The 22,638-nt window shown below is 38.0% G+C and overlaps 1 protein-coding gene across 1 annotated transcript in view; it reads left to right on the plus strand.

The window, feature by feature from the left end:
• The first annotated feature begins 10,034 nt into the window (after positions 1–10,034).
• The window catches only part of Upp2 (uridine phosphorylase 2), a 41,922-nt gene continuing 29,318 nt past the window's right edge, over positions 10,035–22,638 (plus strand). The window contains 2 exon segments of the mRNA XM_048811963.1: positions 10,035–10,088; positions 18,406–18,549. Coding sequence (XP_048667920.1) covers positions 10,035–10,088; positions 18,406–18,549 — 198 coding nt within the window.

Here is a 22,638-nt window from a genome sequence, read left to right on the forward strand (position 1 = left end):
TAGAAGGGAAGGGAAGAAGTCACTAAAGAGAATGAGAGTAGGCAGGTAGAATTCAAGGAAGGGGGAATAAGAAAATTGAAAAGAAATGAAAAGACAAAAAAAAATAGAAAATAAACAAAGAAAGAAAAAAATTTTAAAAAAATAATAATGATAATAAAAAAATGAAAATTAAAATTTAAAGAAATAATACTAATAATAATAAAATAAAAAAATTTAAAAAATTAAAAACATTAAAAAAAGTTAAAGAACAACAACACCAACAAAAAAATGAAAATGAAAGAAAAAGAAAAAAAATAATAATAAATGCAGTCATAGAGTTCGATTAACTTCTCTTCCAGTAGGTGGAGCTGTGCCCACTGGGCCAAGCTTCTCCTCTCAATAGGTGGGAACCATTCACTGTGCAGCAGCTCTTCGTCCCAGACTGGGCGGGTCTCCAATCCTGAGTGCCTAGGGCCTTCTCTTGTGTTTCCTCAAGCCAGGCCCCACTCACCTGTGACGCTCACCACAATACTGGTTACACGCCAGGTCTGCTGCTCCTGGGAGCCCTGTTTTCATGAACGCCTGGGCACACTCTCCCTGTTTACATCCCTCAGACCCTAAGTTTGTAGAGCTTGGGGATGAGAACCCCCAGCGAATTTGCTTGCCCTCCAGTAGCCACGCCCCCGGTAGCTGGTGCAAGAGAGTTGTCAGCACTGGTGGGAGTGGTAGCCGGGAGTTCCGCGCCGCGAGTCCCACGCCACTCCTGATTCCCTCGGTCTGGCTATGGAGCTCACAGGAGAGCTAGGAGGGGCCCTTACGGGAGAGCTGGGAGGGGCTCTTAAGGTTTCCCCGCTGTGTGGAGAGAGATGGCTAGAGGATTACACACCTGTCTTGCTGGTTTCAATGAAGTTATCTCCTCCGCCCGTGACGTCAGTTCTCTGCCAAGGTGGTATCCTGTGCAAATGGTGACCGTTCGTTCCCTTTGCCGGGTGACCAATGCAACGGGTGAGTCCTGACTGACTTTCCCAAGCCCCGTTTCAGTCCTGTGGCCACTGCCTATGAAGGCTTGGTTGGCTTTTACCTCTGTATGTTCAGACGGGCCGACCAGTTATTTCAGCGGGATCGTTAGTGCTGAGTCATGAGAAGCAGGCGAACTTGAATGCAGCCGATCCGGGCTCCGTGTGTGTGTTCTGAGGGGCCCAAACTGTTTGCCCCAGATCCACGTCAGCTCAGCATTGCCTAGTGATCCTGAGCAAACAGCATTTAGACAATTTACGACTCCCTATGCCCGCGTAGCTGGAGAGGTCAGAGACTTGATCTCTTCGCACCCGCAGCCATGTTGGATCCTGAGACAGTATTTTCGAGAACATAATCATTTTTGTAGAAGGTAGGAAAGAAGTGAAAAGAAGCAAAATAAGAAGAAATGAGTAAAAAATATACTATATAATCACATTATTTATAAATATATTAAATGCAGATAAAAGACAGGTTTTTAAAAATCCACATATATTGTTTACCTGAAACACAGCAACATGGAAAATTTGGAGGAAAAGAACAATATATTCAACCAAATGAAGGATCAATATCCAGCATATTTAATATATAAATGAGCAAGATAAAGATGAAAGATCCAAAAGGAAAAAGGACAAAGAATAGGAATATATACATCAGGAGAAGTAACCTGAAAAACTACCAAACTGATGTAAAAATTTCACTAGTAATCAGGGAAATGTAAAATATCCCATTAGTAATCAGGGATATGAAAAATAAGGCAAAGATGTACCATTTTGCAGCTACCACATTGACAAAATAATTATACAGATAATAATGCTAGATCTATTGGCAAGAATATGGGAAAATGGCATGTTGGATGTTGTTGGCACAAGAGTAACTTGGTAAATTATTTTATAGGATATTGTAATGATATCTAATAAAATTGATTACATTTAAATGTCTGACCATATGTTAGACAAACTCATGTCCATACACAAGGCGATATACATAACAAAATTTATAAGAACAAGAAAACTAGAAACAACATTTAAAAGGCAAGTTTTAAAAGATCACACACACACTCACATACATATCAAGCATATCTAGTTAAAAATCTGAAATTTGACGTGTTCAAAGTCTGAACCTTTTTGAGCACTGATACAACAGTCTGCAAATGGAAAATTCTACACCTGACCTCTGATGGTTCAAGCTATACATACTTTTTATTAAGAATATGGTATAAAATTCCTTTCAGGCTAGGTGCATATGAAACATAAATAAGTTTTTTGTTCATCCTTGGGTCTCATACCCAAGATATCCCAAATATTCCACAATCTGAAGTGATTCTTGTACATTTTGAACAAGCAATAATCAATCTATAGTATGACATGTACATATGTTTTATTTAATGTATGTTATGTATTATCATAATATTATATGTAATGTTATATTTAATATATAATGTTATATTCCTAAATCTACTTATGAGTTATAAGTAGATACTTATAAGTAAATATTTTAAAATGTGCCCCAGAAAGATACCTACTAAATTTCTACTTTCAAAACAGTGATTTGCTTCAGGGACAAAGTAAAGGTAATCCAAGGTAAGGAAGGTCAACAGGGCTTTAATGAAATTTTTCTTTAAAAAAAAATCTATTAAATGTGGTTAACAATTGTTAAATTTGTGCGGCTACTACATAACTACCGATTATATCTGTACATTTCTTTGTGTTTAAAGTATTTAATAATTAAACATTTAAAATATAATAACTAACAAAAAGAAATCAGAGACATGGGCACCAACAATGAGCCCAAACAACAGAAAATAAAATGCAAACCCAAGAAGAATTCAGAAGAATCACACTGATGAAGAGTCATGACATAATTCAGGTGAAGCATGAACAGGAATGTGAAAGTAGCCCTGATTGTATAACCAAGGTTTCCTGCTTCTTTAGAAAGAAATTAATGTTTAACCAAAATATTGTACTTCGTAGTGGTAAGAGAACGCCATAAAACACACTGTTCTCTTTCACTCAGCTAAACACAAATTAGACTCAATCAGCTTTGAAATTTCATGATCTTAGGGCCCAGAATTCACCATCTCCACGAAGCATTAGTTGTATTTCTGAGCCCCTCTTGGGGAGCGGTAGTAGTGGTGAAGTGAGAAAAATTGTCATGGCTTTGTAGCTGGGCACACCTGAATCTGTATTCCATTCTCATTGCAAGATCTCAGGCACTTCATTTAATCTCTCCAGACTTCAATATCATCATCTGGAAATCATAAAAATAATAACATTCATCTTGCAGGGTTGTTGTGAAGATTAAATGAGATATAGTGTGTGTACTGCTCAGTCCAAAGCCTGGCTTAGAGTAATTGTGAATTGATCACTTATGTTACTGACATTCTTCTCGCTCTTTCAATTACTTTTATTTGTCCTTCAGATTTCTTTTTTTCCATTTTTTTAACTTGGTGCATTATTTTTTACCTAATGATGAGATTTGTTGTTCATATTTTTATTCTAAGTTGGATATGTTTATATGGTTTCAAACTTATATGAATGTCTTTAGTTTTTATTCCCTACTGGTATTGATTTAAAATATCATGCTTTATTACCAGTAAAGAAGCTTTTCTTGAAATTTTGTTTGCTACCCTATACCTAATATTTCCTTCACTACACAGCAAGGACAGAAAAATTCTCAAAATTGAAGTCAAGTATACTCAGAAGTCCAGCATTTCTTTTCTTAAGCTTCTCTGTTGACCAGGCCACTTGAGGCCCTACTGATCATTACTGGTATCTCAAAGTTGTCTGCTGACTCTTTGAATCACTGATGTTGGTGTTAAGATCAGTCATTAGGGAAGAGTAAACTTAAGCTTTGGTCACACTATGGAGTCTCATTTGCAGTAAGAAGAGCTGCCAGAGGCCAGGGTAGTTTTAAGTTAAGTTCTTTTCATTTGGATGTTGCCAGAAGAATAAATGTGAGAATACAGACTGTTCATGTCATTACTCAACTCTGAGCATTAACATTTGGCAATTAGCAGATGCTTAACAATCACTGAGTGAAATGTATGGTGCCTCCCATGTGGAGTCTGTCTGGAAACAGACTCCTGCGGGGGTTGACAACAGTCAAGACCTCCCTATAAATACATTTTCACACAACTGGTAACTTGTTCTTTTATTTTTATTTTCAACCATTGTCCAAAGAAAAATTCCTGGTTATATATACTTTAGATTTTAAAAAATAGAATTCAGGAAAAAAATAAGTTAAATTTTGTAAATCAGGTAGTTATTTTCCTAAAGCAAATTTCCAGATTATAAAGATTTCAAATGACAGTGTGTCTTGGGGAAAAAATGTCATTACTTTGTATTTTTGAATCTTACACACAGTTATAAAAACGTTTGCAATATGATTACAGTGTCTCTCATATCCCTTGGGACTAAAAACCAAAGGTATCAGTCCTGTGTGAGGATTGGGGGATGCTGGACTCTTCCCCATGGCCTCAGGGTGAGTTAGCCTCCCCTAGACCAACCCTTGAAGGAATTCACTCATGGCAAAGGCTCCACCTGCTGACCCTCTGCATGGCCCTGTTCAACAGTCTGACAGAGCATTGCATTTTAATAGAATCATGGATGAAAACGTACCCAAAGAACAATACAAACACTGTGTCATAATGTTTGTACCAAGGGTACAATTCTTTATTGCTTATAATAGTAATGATGGACATAATGCTTTTGAAATATATTACTAAACTTCTTTTTCTTTCTGTATACTTGGCCTTTTTCATAGTCCATATTCCTACCTACTGCTGGGGGATGGGAGTGGGAATCGGGAATTAGGATTCTTTGAATAGGAATTTGGATTCTTTGAATAGGAATTTTTAGTCCCTCATGAGGCAATATGAAAAAATATAAAGATTTTAAACAAATTTATGCTTCTGTCAAAACCTAGTTCTCTGGTAGATTTGAACATGCAGATTGTTAGAAGGCATAGACAATTCAGAATATGATATAAGGGAAGTTCATGTAAGGCAGGAGGAAAAGTACAAAGAGGATCTCACCTTCTAGCTGTGTGAGTGAGGTAGCAGGAGGACTAAGGAGAAGCAAGCCAAGGCTTTGGTCACCATCCGCTTTGGGAGGTGAATTCAAGGGAGTGGTTTAGATGAGAACACAGGAGCTAGTGGCTGTAGCATTCCATGCAGCCCAGGAGAGGCTGAATTTCTAAGAGAGCTCCATGTTCACCTCTGGCCCACATCCAGCATGGTGGCTGTGAGGAGGGAGTGCCAGTATTAAGCTCCATTAAGACTAGATGGGTCTAACTACTTCTCAGAGGGGCCATTCAGAAACCCATAGACCATGCTCAGAGAGCCACAAATCACTCACAAAATACAGTGGACAATTCCTCAGCTGCTGCCTCACAACAGAGCCAAAGGATGGCAAAGGAACTGAGTTCAAGGACTCAAGGACTCAGAAGCCCTCCTCTTTGTCATTACCAAGAAATTAAGTAAGCCCTCCTTTCCCACCCCATTCAGTACATGTCACTCAGAGAGGAGTAGTGGACTGAAATAGGAAATTGGATAGACTGAGCATGTGTCTAAAAGAAAATGAGTGGTCTAGTGAGACTATTCAATCAAGTAAAAAGATGCTATGAATTAGAAAATTTAAAGCTACCACCCTCTGCCTTGACATCCAATAGTGAGAAAGATTAAATAAGTAATAGAAAATGAGATACATTTTCTTTACACTTGTGTGTAATAATGTCAAATTGAAACATGTCTGCACCATAAAGGAAAGAATTGTGTATTTTTTAGTAGTTCTCCTCTTCCATAAAGGATCTTATGCAGTTTCAATCTGTATATCAGAAAACAAACACTTAAGGAAAGAGAAAAGTTTTAGTTATTTGACATGAAGAAGAGAGCACTGAAGACATGCCTAATGCATTAGTTTCAACTGGAAGGTCAGTGTGGGAGGCGTGGCAACTTGTATCTTCTCTATTCAAGGAATACCAATGCAGAAGAAAACAGAGAAGTGAAAACTGTCTTATTTATGCCTTTATCCTTTATGCATTTCTTATACTTCCTGGAGTATAGTGTATGATCAGGTAATATTTATTGGATGAATAAATGAAATCATAAATAAACTGCATAATGTCAGAATGGATAGCCTAAGATATTTTTAGAGCTGTTTTTCATAGTACTGTGGGTGAGATGGCAAATCAGGGGACTCTGCTGTGGAAGGGGTAGGACCCTTTGTTTCTCCATCCATCCTGAAAGACCTAGAGTGCATTTCTACTTTGCTTCCCATGGGTTTTGAGGTTGGAGTGTGTGTGTGTGTGTGTGTGTGTGTGTGTGTGTGTGAGAGAGAGAGAGAGAGAGAGAGAGAGAGAGAGAGAGAGAGACTGTTTCCTGGGTAGGGATGCTTGCTGCATCCTCAGATGAATCAGTACAATCTTTGCTGGGAGCCTTATGGAGAGGTGTCCCAAGAGTTGAGACTCTGGTCCCAGGGAAGAACATGTTGGTCTGGGAGAAGAGAAATATCCCCAAGACCTAGTTTCCAGGAGACAGGCCTATCCCTGTGGGCTGAAGAAGAGGATGATTGACGTTTAGTCTAGAACTAGACTGTATGCTTAAGTGTGTACACTCACTGAGTGGGCTAAATGAAGTGGGAATCATTAAGCCACCTTTAAACTTGTGTTCCATTAACAACTTACTGTGTATGATGAATTAAGGATTTAAAAGATAAGCTCAGCAATGTCTCATGGGTAGCATGATCAAACTACATTATTAGAAAGAGTTAAGATATCTATTCATTAAATGTAAAATTTTAAAATGTATAATAATTAGCAGAATCTTTATTGGGCCTTTTTAAACTTTTATTTTAATGCTAGAAATCTCAAAATCTGAAAGCCACCAAGGTTCCATCTGAGATTTTCTGGTACAAATATTTGGAAACATAAACCATACTGAGCTACTCCCTAAATGCAATGATTTCTGTCAACTCTGTATTTTACACATTGTTCCCTGGGCCAGAGGCATGGGTCTCCCATATATGTCCCATCCTTATGAGCAACAGTTTACATCTTTCCTCAAGATACACCCCAGGTGTCACGCCTTCCCAGAAGCCTCCTGAATCCCCAGTCTTGCTTTGGTGGCTCTGAGAGTTCACTGTGCCTGCTATATTCTTTACTGCTCATCTTTCTTCCTTAATAGAATGTAAATTCCTTTAGAGCAGACACCACCCACCTCTTCTTATCCCAGGGTTGGCACAGTTTGTCACATGGCAGATGCCCAGGCCCTTACATTAATATTCTGGGAGGTTCAAATTCCTAGTTCTGTCCCTCCCCAGAGTGGTAGGATCATTTTTTTAGGGGGTAAGTACAGTTCTAAGTCCACACATGTAAGTCTCGCAGGCTCAGCAGAAATCATGCCACCTGAGGACAGACCTAGCACACCAGGACTCCAACATCAGAGAGTCAGAGTTGGAACTAAGTCAGATAGAAAATTGTCATGGAGCAAGAATATGAACATGCTGGCACTGTGGAAGGAGATGATAAGTGAAGGGTTTCATCACAGGCCAAATACGGCTGAACATGGGTCACATGGGGCTGATGCAGGACCCTTCTGATCACAGGGCTGTTTGGAGTCATGGGCCTCTGCTGGCATAGAGCTGTTTGTTTGCAAAATACCCAGAGGCTGGACCTGCATTGGCCTTGTGCACTCTTCCGTGCATTCTTTCTGAAAATAAAATCTTTCATCATTCCCATTAGGGTGACAGGCCTTTTGCAATAGAGTCAATTAAAGAAAAATTGTCAAGAAACAAAATGCCACAAGAGTAAGATTGATTCTTCAGAAGATTGGGAACTGAGATGGGTGCAGTAGCACACCCTGTAATTTCAGCCAACGGATAAGGCAGGAGGACTGCAAATTTGAGGCCAGCCTCAGCAATTTAGACCCTCCCTAAAAAAAAAAAAAAAAAGAAAAGAAAAGAAAAAAGAAAAAGAAAGAAAAAAAGAAAGGTGAGAAGGTTAAAGAGAATACTTTTAGACTCAGAAGACATTAATACTCTACTTTTAGAGATTCTGCAAGACTGTTGTGAACGTCTTTCAAATGATGACCACTTTCAGGTCCAGGACAGTCTACACATCTTAGATAGCATTACTTGGCACTGTCAGTGACCAAGGTTATCAGCCAACAGAATCTGCACTGGAAACAGACATGTTAATTAGTCTAATTAGTTCACTGGGGTAATTAATTACTTAACACTTACCTAATTATCTAACGTTTTCACCTGTCAGAGACAGAGGCAAAATGCCAAATTGGAATTTGGTGGTCTTCCTCATTGCCCTAAAAATAACTGCAAAGATGTAGCCTGGAATACAAATGAAAGTGTACAGGTCCCAGTGGTAGTCAGTGGGCACAAGACTCAAAATTGCCAGCAATTGTTGGGAAAGAGCAGCAAGTAGACCACCTCGAGGTGATCCTGAAGTAAGAGACAGGTATTATTATAAATGACAAACAGGAATAACTGTCCAGGCTACAAAGGCAAGACACATGTTCAGGCTTCATTTCTGTTGTATTTGTCATTTCCTTTTCCAAGATAGGTTTCCTTAGGGACTTTTGGATATCCAGGGCAAAATTAAAAATGTCTATTTGGTAATGGCAGTGGCAAGATTTAGGCTACATTCATTATTCCCCAACATAGACTTCTCTATTCTCTTTCCTTCCCATTCTGAAAACTTTGTTGGCTAGCCAAGATGGACTGAAATAGGCCACCATAGAAGTGGAGGAGTTTGCCAAGAAGGATTGTTATCAGGAAGTGGAGCAACATATAACTGGAGATCCCAGTTGGGGTACAAGCATTCGGCTCTGGGCTTTCTTCAAGAGAAATGCCTCATACCTACTGCTATTTGGCATTTATAAACATTTTAGGTTTTGATTTGTTTGAAAGCCAAGAGACCAGTGTTGTTTGTTTTTTTTTTTTTAAGAGAGAGAGAGAGAGAGAGAGAATTTTTAAATATTTATTTATTTATTTTTAGTTTTCGGCGGACACAACATCTTTGTTTGTATGTGGTGCTGAGGATCGAACCTGGGTCGCTCGCATGCCAGGCGAATGCGCTACCGCTTGAGCCACATCCCCAGCCGGAGACCAGTGTTCTTGAAGCTCTCACCAGCATAGAACTTGAGCTGACAGCCATGGGAGCCAAGAGAAAAAAACATCAGGATGGAGTTCTTCTACAGCCTTCCAGACTCCCTCATCCCAAGGAAAAGTGAGAAGCATCAACAGAGGTAGTGAATTCATAGATTTCTTAACAGAGACTCTCTTTTCTGAAAATATTAGGCTATAATTTATTTGCCTGGATTGTCAGAGAGATGGTTTAGTGGATTTTAGAGACAACCTAGGATTTAACTAAGTGAGGAGGAACTGAGAAGCAAGTTTTGTTTGATTATCAGAACTTCTGTGTGAACTTGAATGGGCAAAGTTCAGATAAAGGGAGATTCTGAGGTCCCGACCTTGAATGTTTTCCTTGTGATCACAAAGAATGAAAACACATTGGAAAGGGGTGGGATGGGGGTGGGAAAATGAAATGCTTGAGAACTGAAAGTTCTCACGTGTACTGGACACATTTTTAAGATAATGTGGTGGGATTTTCATGAAAACTGAAAGAGGACTTGTATCTATATACAGTTATCTCAAAGTAAATAAGTCTGTGTACTATCCCAGACCCATGTAGAGACCAAGGTCAGATGTGATGGAAAGGTGCTCTGGTCAATAGTTAACAAACTAACCAAAAAGATAGGATGCTAAACCTTCGAAGGGAGCCTATCTTCTTGGGGAAGTGATATTCTAAGAACTGGACTATAGTATAAAAGGCTGTGTTAGGGAGATTATTTTTTAATTAGTAAGAGAGTAAAATTCTAAGGGAAGAACTCATCAACAATTTCAGAAGAAACATAAGTTTTAAGGAACAACATTATTCTTACTTGGAGCTGAATAATTATCATTAGACCTATAATTTAAAAGCAAATCACACTCTTTCTCTTTCCTGATATCCATATAATACAAAGTATGGCTTCTATTTTACCTGCTTCCAATAGATCCATGAGACCTGACAGGAATACATATAATGGATAAGTAATTTTTATTTTCTACTTATTTTGATCAGAGGGATGTTCCTTGCATTTTATATTAAATGCTCAGATGATGAATTATACAAATTATAATTATATAATTATGAATATATAATTATGTAAATTATATAAATATATAATTATATTCATTTCTTAAGTTTAGGCAATATATAGTTGGAATACAGTTCATAATACAAATCTAAATAAAAACAATGTAAATGTTCCTCACAGTGACATTTTCATTCCTTGGTTCTTGGTTGTGAGGAGGGAGCACTGGTTCATTAAGAAGTGGGGTGACAGTGAGAAATGCTAGGAGGAGGATGCAAAACAACAGAATTCGAAAAGTTGACTTGGAAAATTTAGGTCTAGATGGACAGAGAAATGCAGGTCATAAATGAAAAATATAAGTACATGCTGTCATAGGCAGTCACTGCACTCAAAAACTTTCCCATGGGGCACCTTGGTTTTGAAACCAGGCAGTGGCTTTGACTTGGGGATACTGCAGTTATGTTTCTAAGATTCACGAAGACACTTAAAGGAGGCATTTTGGAGGGAGAGCAAGAACTGCTAATCAAATTAAACTTTTGCAATAACTGTCTCACTCCTACTCCATAGACAGATTCTATAACCTCAGCCATCACAGTGGTAGGAAGAGTAGATGCTTCCTCCTGTTGCCAAGATCTGGGGTGTCCATATATGCCCACGTATGATTCATGGACTGATGATGCTTTGATTGAATCTGGGGTGTTTTACCACTGAGCTACATCCCCAACCCTTTCTATTTTTTGAGGCAGGTTGCTTGGGGCTTCTCACTTGTGATCCTCCTTTCTCAGCCATCTGACTTGCGAGGATTTTAGGCTTATGGCACAGGGCCCAGCTCATGTATGAATATTAGAAGGGAATTCTAAATCATTGTGTCTTCTCTTTTACCTGAAATTTTCATTCTAATGTTTTTCTTACCCGTGCAAAAGCCATATCCTTATGAATATCAGAATAAACTAGGTATACATAAAAAAAAAAAGAGAGAGAAGGGCGGGGGGGGGGGGGTAGAAAAAGAAAGAGAAAGTGGGGAGAAAGAAGTTACAGAAAATATTCAGGAGTGAACGAATTCTAAGTTCTGCCTAGAATTCACTACAGAGTTCAGCCTTTAATTCCAGGACCATGGGCTGGATCTGAGAAATAATTAAAGGGGCCTCCCTGTGCCTAAGGGTGACTTAACTGTGTGGCAGCACATTATGAAGTGATTTCATGTGCTTTGTGATGGACTTTATATAGAATTCACCTCTAAAATACCATGGATGTTATTCATCTCAAGGGTAGACATAAATCTGCCAAAGCTGCCTGCAAATTTAGCTCCAATTTCTGCCCCAGGTTAACAGAACATAATAGAGCATTAATCTTCATGAGGCTTAAGGAATTTTTGCAAGTTCCCTCTGATTTGCTGAGAGTTGTGTGCAATGTTTTGCCACCATGTCCACATTTCAGAAAACAATCTACTTACTTAGCCCCAACAGCTCCTCCTGCCATCTTTATTTCCTCAGGGAAGCCACGGAGAGAGAGAAAAGGAAAAATTAGGAAGATGAAGGTAACAGAAAATGGAAAATTTCTTCCCAGCTAGCAGTTTTCTTTGGTGAACAATATTTAATACTGACCATGCTGTGTACTTGCCATGGTTTGCTAGTTTCATGTAACAACAACAACCAAAAATAAGAAAAGAAAGGAAAAAAAATCGAAGAGGAAATAGTACATGTAAGTGTACTTAGTGACAATTATATACTCTAAAGTACTGCAAAAGCCAGATTCATACTGGGTTGAATTTGACATGAAATCCCAAACAACTCTTTCTTTTAAAAATGTTTTAAAATTTATTTTTAATTAACAAACAAATAATAATTATATAAAGTTATGGAGTACAATGTGAAGTTTAAAAAGTTTTTGTTTTGTATTTGTAGATGGACAAACTGCCTTTATTTTATTTATGTTTTATGTGGTGCTGAGGATAGAATCCAGTGCCTACACATGCTAGGCAAGCACACCACTGAGCCACAACCCCAGCCCCATAAAGTTTTTTTTTGTTGTTGTTGTTGTTTTATTGGTTGTTCAAAACATTATAAGCTCTTGACATATCATATTTCATACATTTGATTCAAGTGGGCCCCATAAAGTTTTGATCTATATATTGTAGAAAAACTCAAGCTAGTTAACATATTCATCACCTCACCAACTTTGCAGTGAGAATGCTAAAAATCTATTTTAAAAGCAATTTTAATAGATACATTATTATGAGCTCTGACTACCATGCAGTAGATTACTAAAACTTATTACACCATTCTGAAACTTTGTTCCCATGGATCAATATTTTTCCTTTTATCATCCTTCTCCCTACCCTCCAGTCTCTGGTAACCATCGTTTTCCTCTCTGTTTCTATGAGTTAAAAAATTTTAGATTCCACATGTAAGAGAGATCAGATAGCATTTGTTTTCCTGTGTCTGTCCTCCGTTTCCATTCATGTTGTCACTAATGACAGAATTCCCTTCTTCTTAAAGGCTGACTAGTCTTTGTGGGTACGTGTGTACATACTATATTTTCTTTATCCATGCATCCACCAAAGAACACTTAGGAAGATTCTCTAATTTGGTGGTTGTGAATAATGCTGAAATAAATATGAGAGCACAGATATATCTTTGATATATTAAATTCATTTCCTTTAGACATACACTCAGTAGTGTGATTGCTGGATCAAATGGTAGTTCTATTTTTATTTTTTTGAGGCACCCCTCCCATACTGTTTTCCACAATGACTATACTAATTTACATTCCCACCAACAGTGTGTAAGGGTACCCTTTCCTCTACATCCTTTCCAACCCTTGTTATCTTTGCTCTTTTGGAAGATAGCCAGAATTCTAATAGGTGTGAAGCAATATATTGTTGTGACTTGACTTTGTATTTCCCTGATGATTAGTGGTTTGTTAACCATTTTTAAATGTACCTATTGGCCATTTGTATCTCTTTGGTAAATGTCTCCTGATGTCCAGTTTTATTGGGGGTCCCAGAAAAGTTTCCAGAGTCTCATCCAGGGTCCACCTCTTGACTTTTAACTGATAGTACTGAAACTATGTGGATCACCTCCAAGAGAGGATGGTTTGGTGCTCAGAGTTAGGAATTTTTAGGAAATTGAGTCCCCTTAGTTTTGCCTCAATATTCTGCTCCCTTAACTTGTTTGAGTAGCTCTCAGCAAGCTTTCTTGTGAGGGTCTTGATGTTTTAGTGGCCAGGATGATTGGAGATTGTTCAGGCTACCTATAAGGTGTGACATCATCTTGAAACAGTAGTTTTTCTCTGGAGGATGTGATTATGGCTGGGGAGCCTTAAACAAAGCAAACCTCCATCTTCTAGGTGATTTCTGTTAGATAGGCTCCCTGTGGTTTTCAGTCCTCCACTCACCTTTCCCTGCTCAACCATTCAAGGCTGACTGGCTACCTAACAAAATCATAAGTGTTTCTAAACACTAAAGATCTATATGAAAAAATAGAGAAAATTATCCTATTTATGATTCTATCAAAACAAATAAAATAATTAGGAATAAATTTAACCAAGGATGTGAAAGATCTGTACACTGAAAACAATATCAAAGAAAGAACTTGAAGAAGACACAAATACATGGAAGATATTCCATGTTTGTGGTTTGGAAGAATTAATATTGTTGAAATATCCATACTACCCAAAGTGATCTACAGATTCAGTGTGATTCCTATCAAAATTTCAATGTCATTTTTCACTGAAATATAACCAACCATCCTAAAATTCACCTGTAATCAGAAGACACCAAATAGTCAACAAGTCTTTCCTTTGGTTGCTGATAGAGTGATTGAACATCTTAGAAGTGTTTTTCCATGAGCAAATGGAACAATAACAAAAAAATCTTCCATAGGACTCCCCCACCCTTGCCTCACCTGCCACCAAATTTTTTGATTGAGGAGTTATTACTGTTAGGAAGAACTTGACATAAGCAACACCATTTTGAAACATATTCTCCATCTTGGAACAAGTGTTCTCTGACTCAGCCTGACCAAAACCCCAAACAATATCATAAGAAAGGAAATTGTTATCTGGGGACTGAAATTCTGAAAAATACCTGGTTCTTTATGAAGGTGACACCACAAGGACCCTTCCCTAACAACCCCCTAGTAATGCAAAAAACTCTCCCCTCCCTCTTTGCCCTCTATCTACTCCAGGCTTTAAGTGAAGGAGGGGTCTCAGTCTCCACTGGGCCCCCCTCCATGGGTTTGTCCCAAATAAACCTGTGTTACTGTTGAGCTGCCTTCCCTTTCTATTTCCTTCATTTGGTTCTTTTCTTACAATTAGATGTTCGGACCAATCATCAAAGAAATTAAAAGAATATCTAAATAAATGAACAAGAGCATTATACTTAGTATAAGAGAATATCATTAATATCATTAATAACTGTGCTGGTTTGAGAATTTCTTCTTGAAGAAGGAAATATGGAGTAGGTCATGTATCTTTTAAAACACAAAAGCCCAGTTGTCTTTGATCAACTGAGTCAAAAATCCTAGAGATGGTGTTCAGATGTCAGTATTCCTTGAAGTTGCCCCGGTAATTCTGATAAGTAGCTAGAATTTAGAAGCACTAGGGTAGATGAATACGAGTAATGATTTGTAGATTCATCTGGGAATCCAAAAGAAAATCTCTAGATCATGAAAATAGTTTTGGCGGAGTGAAATAGAAAGTGTAGTGGAATTTGGAAGAGAAAGTGGATGGCAGAGTTTCTCAAGTTTTAATGTGCATGTGAATAACTAGAGTTTGTTAAAATGCAGAATTTGATTGAGTAGGTCTAGGGTGGAATCTGAGCTTTTACTTTTCTCACAAGCTCCTAGGCCATGATGCCCCTGCTGCTTTGTAGAACACACTTAGCATGAGGAGGGACTGCGTAAATGTTCTCTTGCCTCTCGAAAGACAAGAAAAGAGGTGTCCTGCTTTGAGATTACAGGCTTGTCCTGAAGTAGTATAGCAATATCTTGGAATACTTCATTTTTCAAACAAGGAATGACCCACTAACTACTTAGGAATCTGTTACTTCTAACTTTTTGAGGAGAAAATTAATAATATTTTGTTTCACTTCCTGAACAGTTAAATTCAAATTAATAAATAGGATTTGTTAAGACTTGGGGTTAAAGAAAGACATATAAGACCACTTGTATCAAGGAATTTACAATATTTCTGGGAAGATAAAAAATTAACTATTACAACATGAAATGTTATCTAACAGCATTAGAATAAGCAAAAGCCTTAGTAGCTCAGCAAGGGAATAAAATACTGTTGATTGGGGAGGGAAGATACTTGGAAAAGCCTTCATGAAAGAAATGATATTTCAATTGGAGCTTGAAGAATGATTAGTATTTTTTTAAATATTTATTTTTTAGTTGTAGTGGACACAATACCTTTATTTCAGTTATTTATTTTTATGTGGTGCTGAGGATGGAACCCAGGGTCTTGCACATACAAGGTGAGTGCTCTACCGCTGAGCCACAACCCCAGCCCCTGATTAATATTTTGATAAGTGAAAAATGGAAGGGAAGGGAATAGGATGTTTCAGGAAGCAAGACTTACAGGACGAGTCTATATCCCATCATCTGGCAAGACTTAAAAATACTTTCAGATCATCTAAATTAATTTCACCTTGTGAGCAGTGATTTTTAAAAAATCTCATTGGTGCTTTTAATGTACAATCAGGGTAAGAGTCACTGGAGATGTGCAAAGTTGTGAGATTTGTTAAGGTATTTTAAAATATTTGGAGAGAAATGGGAGGGAAAACCAGAGAAGTCTCAGTTAATTCTTGGCAAAAATGTCTTGATATGAGGTAGATAATTTACCACGAATAATTAGAGTGGTATGTAATTATTACCCAAATAACCAAGAGTGTGCTTTTGTAAGTATGAATTAGATTGAATTAAGGTTCTTCCCATAGCAGCAGCTACTGTCTGGCATTCTGTGGATTTTACCAAACAAGAGAGGAAGAATTAGTGTGATAGGGGAAGGCCTTTTGTGTTGGGGACCTCGCCTAAGGATGGCCTTGGTTGGAAAGGAGTGGATGTCCTCAGCATGGTCAGTGGGGTCCTCAGTGACAGTGATATTCAGGGTGTGTCCTTCAGACCAGGAACACAAGTGCCAATAAGGTGCTTGTTAGAAATGACGCATACATCCCAAATGTACTGCCATGAATTTCTGAAAGAGGCGATTTTTAGGCATGCTAAATTGTAAGAAGTACTGGTGTACGGAGCTGAAACAGGCTACAAGATTCATAGCTTACATACCTAAATATACTCAGACCCAGACATACACAAACTCCATGGAGAGTTGAGAAGGAGGCAAAGAAGGGTGCAGAGGTTGGAGACATAGCAGTAAGGATCAGCCCTCATCAGGGAAGATAGAAAAGTGGCTGTGGGAGCATAGGTTGCTGGCCTATGTGGAATGGGGTAATAATCATGCACAGGGAAAGAGCAGGGGACTGGCAGCGACAGCTGGCTAGGAAGGATGGTGTAGGCAAGGCTGAGGCTGGGGTGTCACACTAGGAGTAGTGGGAGTGAATAAGTAGCCACTGAGCCACGCCCAGTGGTGGAATGATTGGTGGACACCACGCCCTCCAGTAACGGTCCTTCCTGCAATGGTCCTTCTTTTATGGCAAGCTTGCCTTCCCAATGGCTCTTTTGGACCCTCTCCCATACTCTTTTTTTTGGGAAAATGCTGCTGAATTTCTACACTGAAATGTTCTTCTTGTCTTACCTTTTGTTTTAAAGTTTCATTTACCTTCTTACAATAGTTTTATATCCTTTTGGATTCAGGGGTTTAAAACTCAGTATTTCACTTTTTCACTCCTATTTCTTCAAGCACTTTAACCACACTTCTTCTCCTTCATGCTTATCCTGAACATTCCTTTCTCAGTCAGCTCTAAGTCCTATTTTCCAGAGTTATATGCCTAGGCATTCTTTCTTTTACATCCGTGTTCAGTCTCTCCAGGAGCCTATTCATCTCTGCTTCCACCCATCATCCTACTACATTTATTTCTCTCTTAAATTGTCTAATGGGCAAAATACATTGACCCAAATTAATAACCTCTCATGGGTCAGGCAGCTTAATGCTGCTTGGAGATCAGTAGCTTCTTTCTTAATCCAGAACAAGTTGATGGAGTAGCAACTGGGGATGTAGCTCAGTGGTAGGGACCTTGCCCGGCATGCCCAAAACCCTGGGTTCAATCACCCAGCACCAATGAATAAATAAAATTAAAATGAAACAGGTTAATGGGGTAAAGAGGGGTATCTATTCCACATGGCCATTGAGAGACCCATGATTTCCACCCGAGCCTGGCCTGGAATAGGGAAGTCACGTCCACACACATTTCCTAGGTCAGAACAGTCTGGTGACTTATCTTACTGAGAAGGAAACTGAGAATATAATCTAATTTTCTTCTGTTTCCAGAAGGAAAAAAAACTGGGGTTTGACAAATGCATAGCATTCTTTGCTACACTTTTTCTGATAGTTCTCACTAAAGCTGCTACCTTTTAAGTTCTCAAGGTGAGAGGTTTAACACTGAGAAGTATGTTCATGCCTATCAGCTGTGTTGCATATATTTAATTCAGGGCTCACATTAAGCTTACAAAGCAGTAATTTTCACTACCCATTTCATGGATGAGATAATGAAAGGACAAAGATAACTTACCCAAGTTTACACAATTAACAATTAGTATGTTCAAGGTTGAGCTGGTACTGGGACCCAGGCAATCTGATTCCAGAGCCCAGTAGCTTATGTGACATAATCCCCCAGAGAGAAAGAAGACCTAGAGGGTCAAAGTGAATGGAGCAGAGATGATTGTTTTATAATCCACTGGGTGTGTCAACTTCCACAATTATCTCATCATCTGTAAGTCTTGGCTTCTTCATTTGTAAATCTAATTACTAATTCACTTACCTACAGAGTAGTTATAGGATTAAATGAGTTACCTCATCTGTTATAGGCAGTCTTCATGCCATTGTACAATTTTAACACTTAGTTCTATGCCTGGCACATAGTAAGTGTAAGGCAAATATTAGCCATTGTTATTACTACTATTATACCACATTTTATTATAAAAGAAAGTCTGGGTCCAGCATTTGGGCTAGCGGCAATCTTAGATATAGTCTGAGATCCTTCTTTCTTTGTGTGCTTTTTCTCACCAATTTGTTTTACATCCTCTTTGTATATATGTGCTTTTTTTTCTTACAGAAAAAGGTTTAAGAATCCTTAAACCTTTAAGAATTCTTACCTGGATTCTACGGATGAAGGCATTCTCTATCATGTTAAGAATCCTTACCTGGATTCTATGGATGAAGACATTCTCTATCACCTGGATTTAGGAACAAAAACACACAATCTACCAGCAATGTGTGGGGATGTAAAGGTAAACATATTTCTAATTCCAGAAAAAATGATTGCGTTTCCTCTGCTAATTTTTGTTGCTTTACCAAAATAAACTTTATCCCCTTGGCTAGAGAAATGTCAGAGGTCCCAATAGGAACCAAATCTGCACTGATTCTCTAAAACAGTTCAGAATGTGAACATCATGAATAATAATTTCCACCCCAATAAGGCATAAAGATTTTCAAACCCAATTTAATGAAAACATGACTATTTGGCTGCTCTGGTCTCTGGAGATAAATACAATTTTATTGATAATACTGTTGGGTGTTTAGAATTCATTATGTTTTAAAGGAGTCAGTTCACTTCTTAATGTCTACATTTATTGGGGAACCTCACTAATTCTTATTTTATTAAATTGAAAAGGAACTCACAAAAACTAACAGTACTGTATTACTCCACTTCATGAAAATAATCATTACTCAATATTTTATATTAAGATTTTTATTATTTCATAATAAAATTTTTCATATACTACTGCCAGAAAAAATTATATTTCTGAAGTATTTGTTTTACCTTATGTATATTTTAATTATAAAGCAATTCATGTTTATTATTTTAAATTAGAAAGTGTAAAAAAATTATTTTAAAAAAAATTTCATAGTCTTACTACCTCAACACAGAAACTATCAGCCCATTTTCTTTTCTTACAATGCTTTTTAATGAGTATACTTTAAAATAGTTGTAATGACATAACCTTGCATCCTACAATTTTCATTTAATTTTGTCATTAATGTTTTCCTTTATTACATTTTCTTTGAAACATGTTGTTCATGGAGGTGAAGTGGCCGTGCCACAAACTACATAACTTATTACCAACTTCTATGTTATTTTCCATTATAAAAAGAATCCAAATGGATATTTTTGTTTCTAAGAATTTTTCACACTTAAGATTGTTTAGAATGAGTCACAGAAATGGTCAAAGGGAATCAACTTTTAAAGAACATTTAACGGTCCACCAGCGGAGAATTTTGTAGCTGTCATCTGATTTGTTTTCCACTCTTAGAAGTTAGAGCAATAAAAATAAGAGTTTTCACATCCTCTGTCTCACTAAATCTTCACATTAGCTCTTTGAGACAGGGTTTGCAGTTACTAACTAGCTTTATAGAACAAAGTAATTGAGTGCAGAGGGTTCAGAGGAGGTTAAAGTTATAATATGGACCAGCTTCTTCTAGGTCTTGCTTTCGGGGTTCTTGCTCATCACCAGGAGGACTTCTTAAGTTACAGGAAGTCAGAGAAGTCCATTCACTGGATCTGGAGGAAGGAGAGTAAGAAGAGGAGGAGGTTAGGTAGCAGAAGAAACAGAGGAGGAGGAGGTGGGAAGGAAAACTGTGAAGGAAGGAAAAAATAAAAGAAGGGAAGGCCCAGAATTACTATGCTTGTTATCAGTAGGTGCTAAGTAGCTTCTTCCCTTCATTTCTGCTAGGGAGCAAGATGTGAGCTTGTGGGTTGATTTATTGGTAGGGACTTGACCCGCCCTTTTCTCCATTCCCCTCTAGACTGCTGTTCCTAGCCTTTGCATTGCCTCTGTTCATCTTCTGCTTCATCTTTTCAATGTACCCTCTTTCCCTATGGTTGTTTCTGATGTTCATGCTTTAAGAGTCACTGATCGAGGCTGCCCTTGGTTCTCCATAGCTGGATTTCACCTGAATTTAAATGTTAGATTTAAGGTCTGTGCTTCACAATTGTTGTCCCAGGTGCTTATCGAGGGATGACTGCTGAATAGAAAGCTCATCATAATTAATAAACTAAGGCACACATCTATTTAGCAAATTCAAGAGACTTAGGGTATGTTTTTGAGACAGAATGATCTATATGTACACGCACAGGTTCCATCTCTGCTCTATCGCTTATGGAGTGAACTTCTGTGTCTCCAACTCTGCACAGATATACAAATGGTATGCCATCCAATGCTCACAGCAACCTAGGTAATTATAGTTTCCATCTTACAGATGAGGAAACTGGGGCCCAAGCATCTTTGTAGTGTTATTCCTAATTATATTGATCTGTCTGTAATAGGCACAGCACAGCTGGTGAGTGAAAGAGCTGGATTAAATCCTAGGTTTCTCTCATAAAAAAGGAATTGTTCTTCCCAAACTTTTTAAAGCACTATTCTGTTAGTTTCTAGAAAATCAGTGGGAGATTAAATAACAGTCTTATTTTAGACATGAAAATAAGGAGACTACCACACTCATTCACATGCATGTGCTCAGATAGGCAAATGAAGTCTCATCTCTGTCACAATCCCAGGCATCAGGCCTTCCCTTCTCCAGCTCAGTAGCTGACTGGGTTCTCATCAGTACCTATTCTCACACTGTCAGAACTACCATCCAACCTTTCATCTCCCCATCCACCTGATTGAGGAACCTTCTATAGATGCTCTTTTGGTTAAAATACATGCTCTTTTCAGAATCTGGTTTGTCCCTAGTGAGGGCAACTCTACCCATTGGGCCATTTTAACGGATAGGAGGCGTGCATGTGCGTGTGTGTGTGTGTGTGTGTGTGTGTGTGTGTATGCATGTGTGTTTGGGGGAGATTGAGAAGCAGGAAACAGTTCTAATGATCAAAACTTGCTATTTAACTGAAACCGGAATTTTGAGAAGCAGCAGGTGAAGTCTGATTTATTTCCACAGATGCTTTTCTCAGGAACTTGCCTTCTACCAGCTACATTCTTATCTTTAAATGAGGACATTCTGAGTTCAATTTCTTGACTCTCTTAGGTCCCAGGGAAGCAATCTTGGCTGAGAATAATCCATCAGTACCTGGAAACTCAGCTTTGTCCTCACAAAGATGATAATCATTATTAATAACATTGTCTTTAAAGGAAAACAGAACTCTAGGTGTGTAAAGTTTAAACAGATATATATATATATATAAATATATATATATATATATATATAGATATAAAAACATAATATTGCTAAAANTATATATATATAGAGAGAGAGAGAGAGAGAGAGAGAGAGAGAGATAATATATAGATATATAGATTTTTTTTTTGATACAAGGGATTGAGCACTCAACCACTGAGCCACATCCCCAGACCTATTTTGCATTTTATTTAGAGACAGGGTCTCTCTGAGTTACTTAGTACCTTGCTTTTGCTGAGGCTGTCTTTGAACTTGAGATTCTCCTGTCTCAGTCTCCTGAACCACTGGGATTATAGGTATGCACCACCACACCCCACTTTCTTTTCTTTTTTTTTCTGAAGGTTTGCCAGTCTGATACTCCACAATCTCACCTGGCACAATTAAGCTTACTTCTCACCCACATTATAGTGCTCCTAGCTGTTGGATGGCCTTCCTCAAACTAGTGATTCTGGGACCCAGGCTCCTCCCCCCATCTGTTGCTCTGTCATTTTCGAGGGGTGGCTTGCAGCTTCCCTGGGTGTCAACTCCCATCAGGCAGATGACAGGAGGTGATGTGTAGCATCACCTGTAGGATTTCTATGGGCTGGAGCTGGAAGTGACACTTATCACTTCTATTCATATCCTAGTGCCTGGAACTCAGGCAGCTTCTAATTGGAAAGAGGCTAAAAAGTTAAAATCCAATGTGTGTCCAGGACGGAAGGAAAACAGTTTTGGTGATAGCTTTTTTAGTTTCTACCATACTCACTGGAAATAATCAAACAATTGAAAATGTGATGTGAGGAACTTAAAAGTTATTTTTCAAACTCAACATCCAAATATATATTTTATAATGTCTTTGCAAATGTCTTTTATAAAACCACTAATTGGCACCCTTCACTGTAGCCCTAGAAATTTCAAGTAATGTGGGAAATCTTTATTTTATAAGACTCTGAAATATGCATTTTCAAGGGGTTTTATAGCCCTTTGTTAACATACAGAATATATAAACTACATTTATGTACTAGATTAATAAAACATGGCAAAATTAAGATACTGGGGATATTTGAAAGTGGGTTTGTCCTGGCAGTTATTAGGCAAAGTACCTGACATACTTTTGCAATGCCTCTGATTTGCAATGCATTTCTATCTTCTTTGATAAAACCAGGACAAAATCATTTTGTTTATAACATAAATCACTGGAGGTCAATGTTGGTGGTCTTCAG

The sequence above is a fragment of the Marmota marmota genome, unplaced genomic scaffold (assembly GCF_001458135.2).
Source record: "Marmota marmota marmota unplaced genomic scaffold, marMar, whole genome shotgun sequence".
Classification (NCBI taxonomy): domain Eukaryota; kingdom Metazoa; phylum Chordata; class Mammalia; order Rodentia; family Sciuridae; genus Marmota; species Marmota marmota.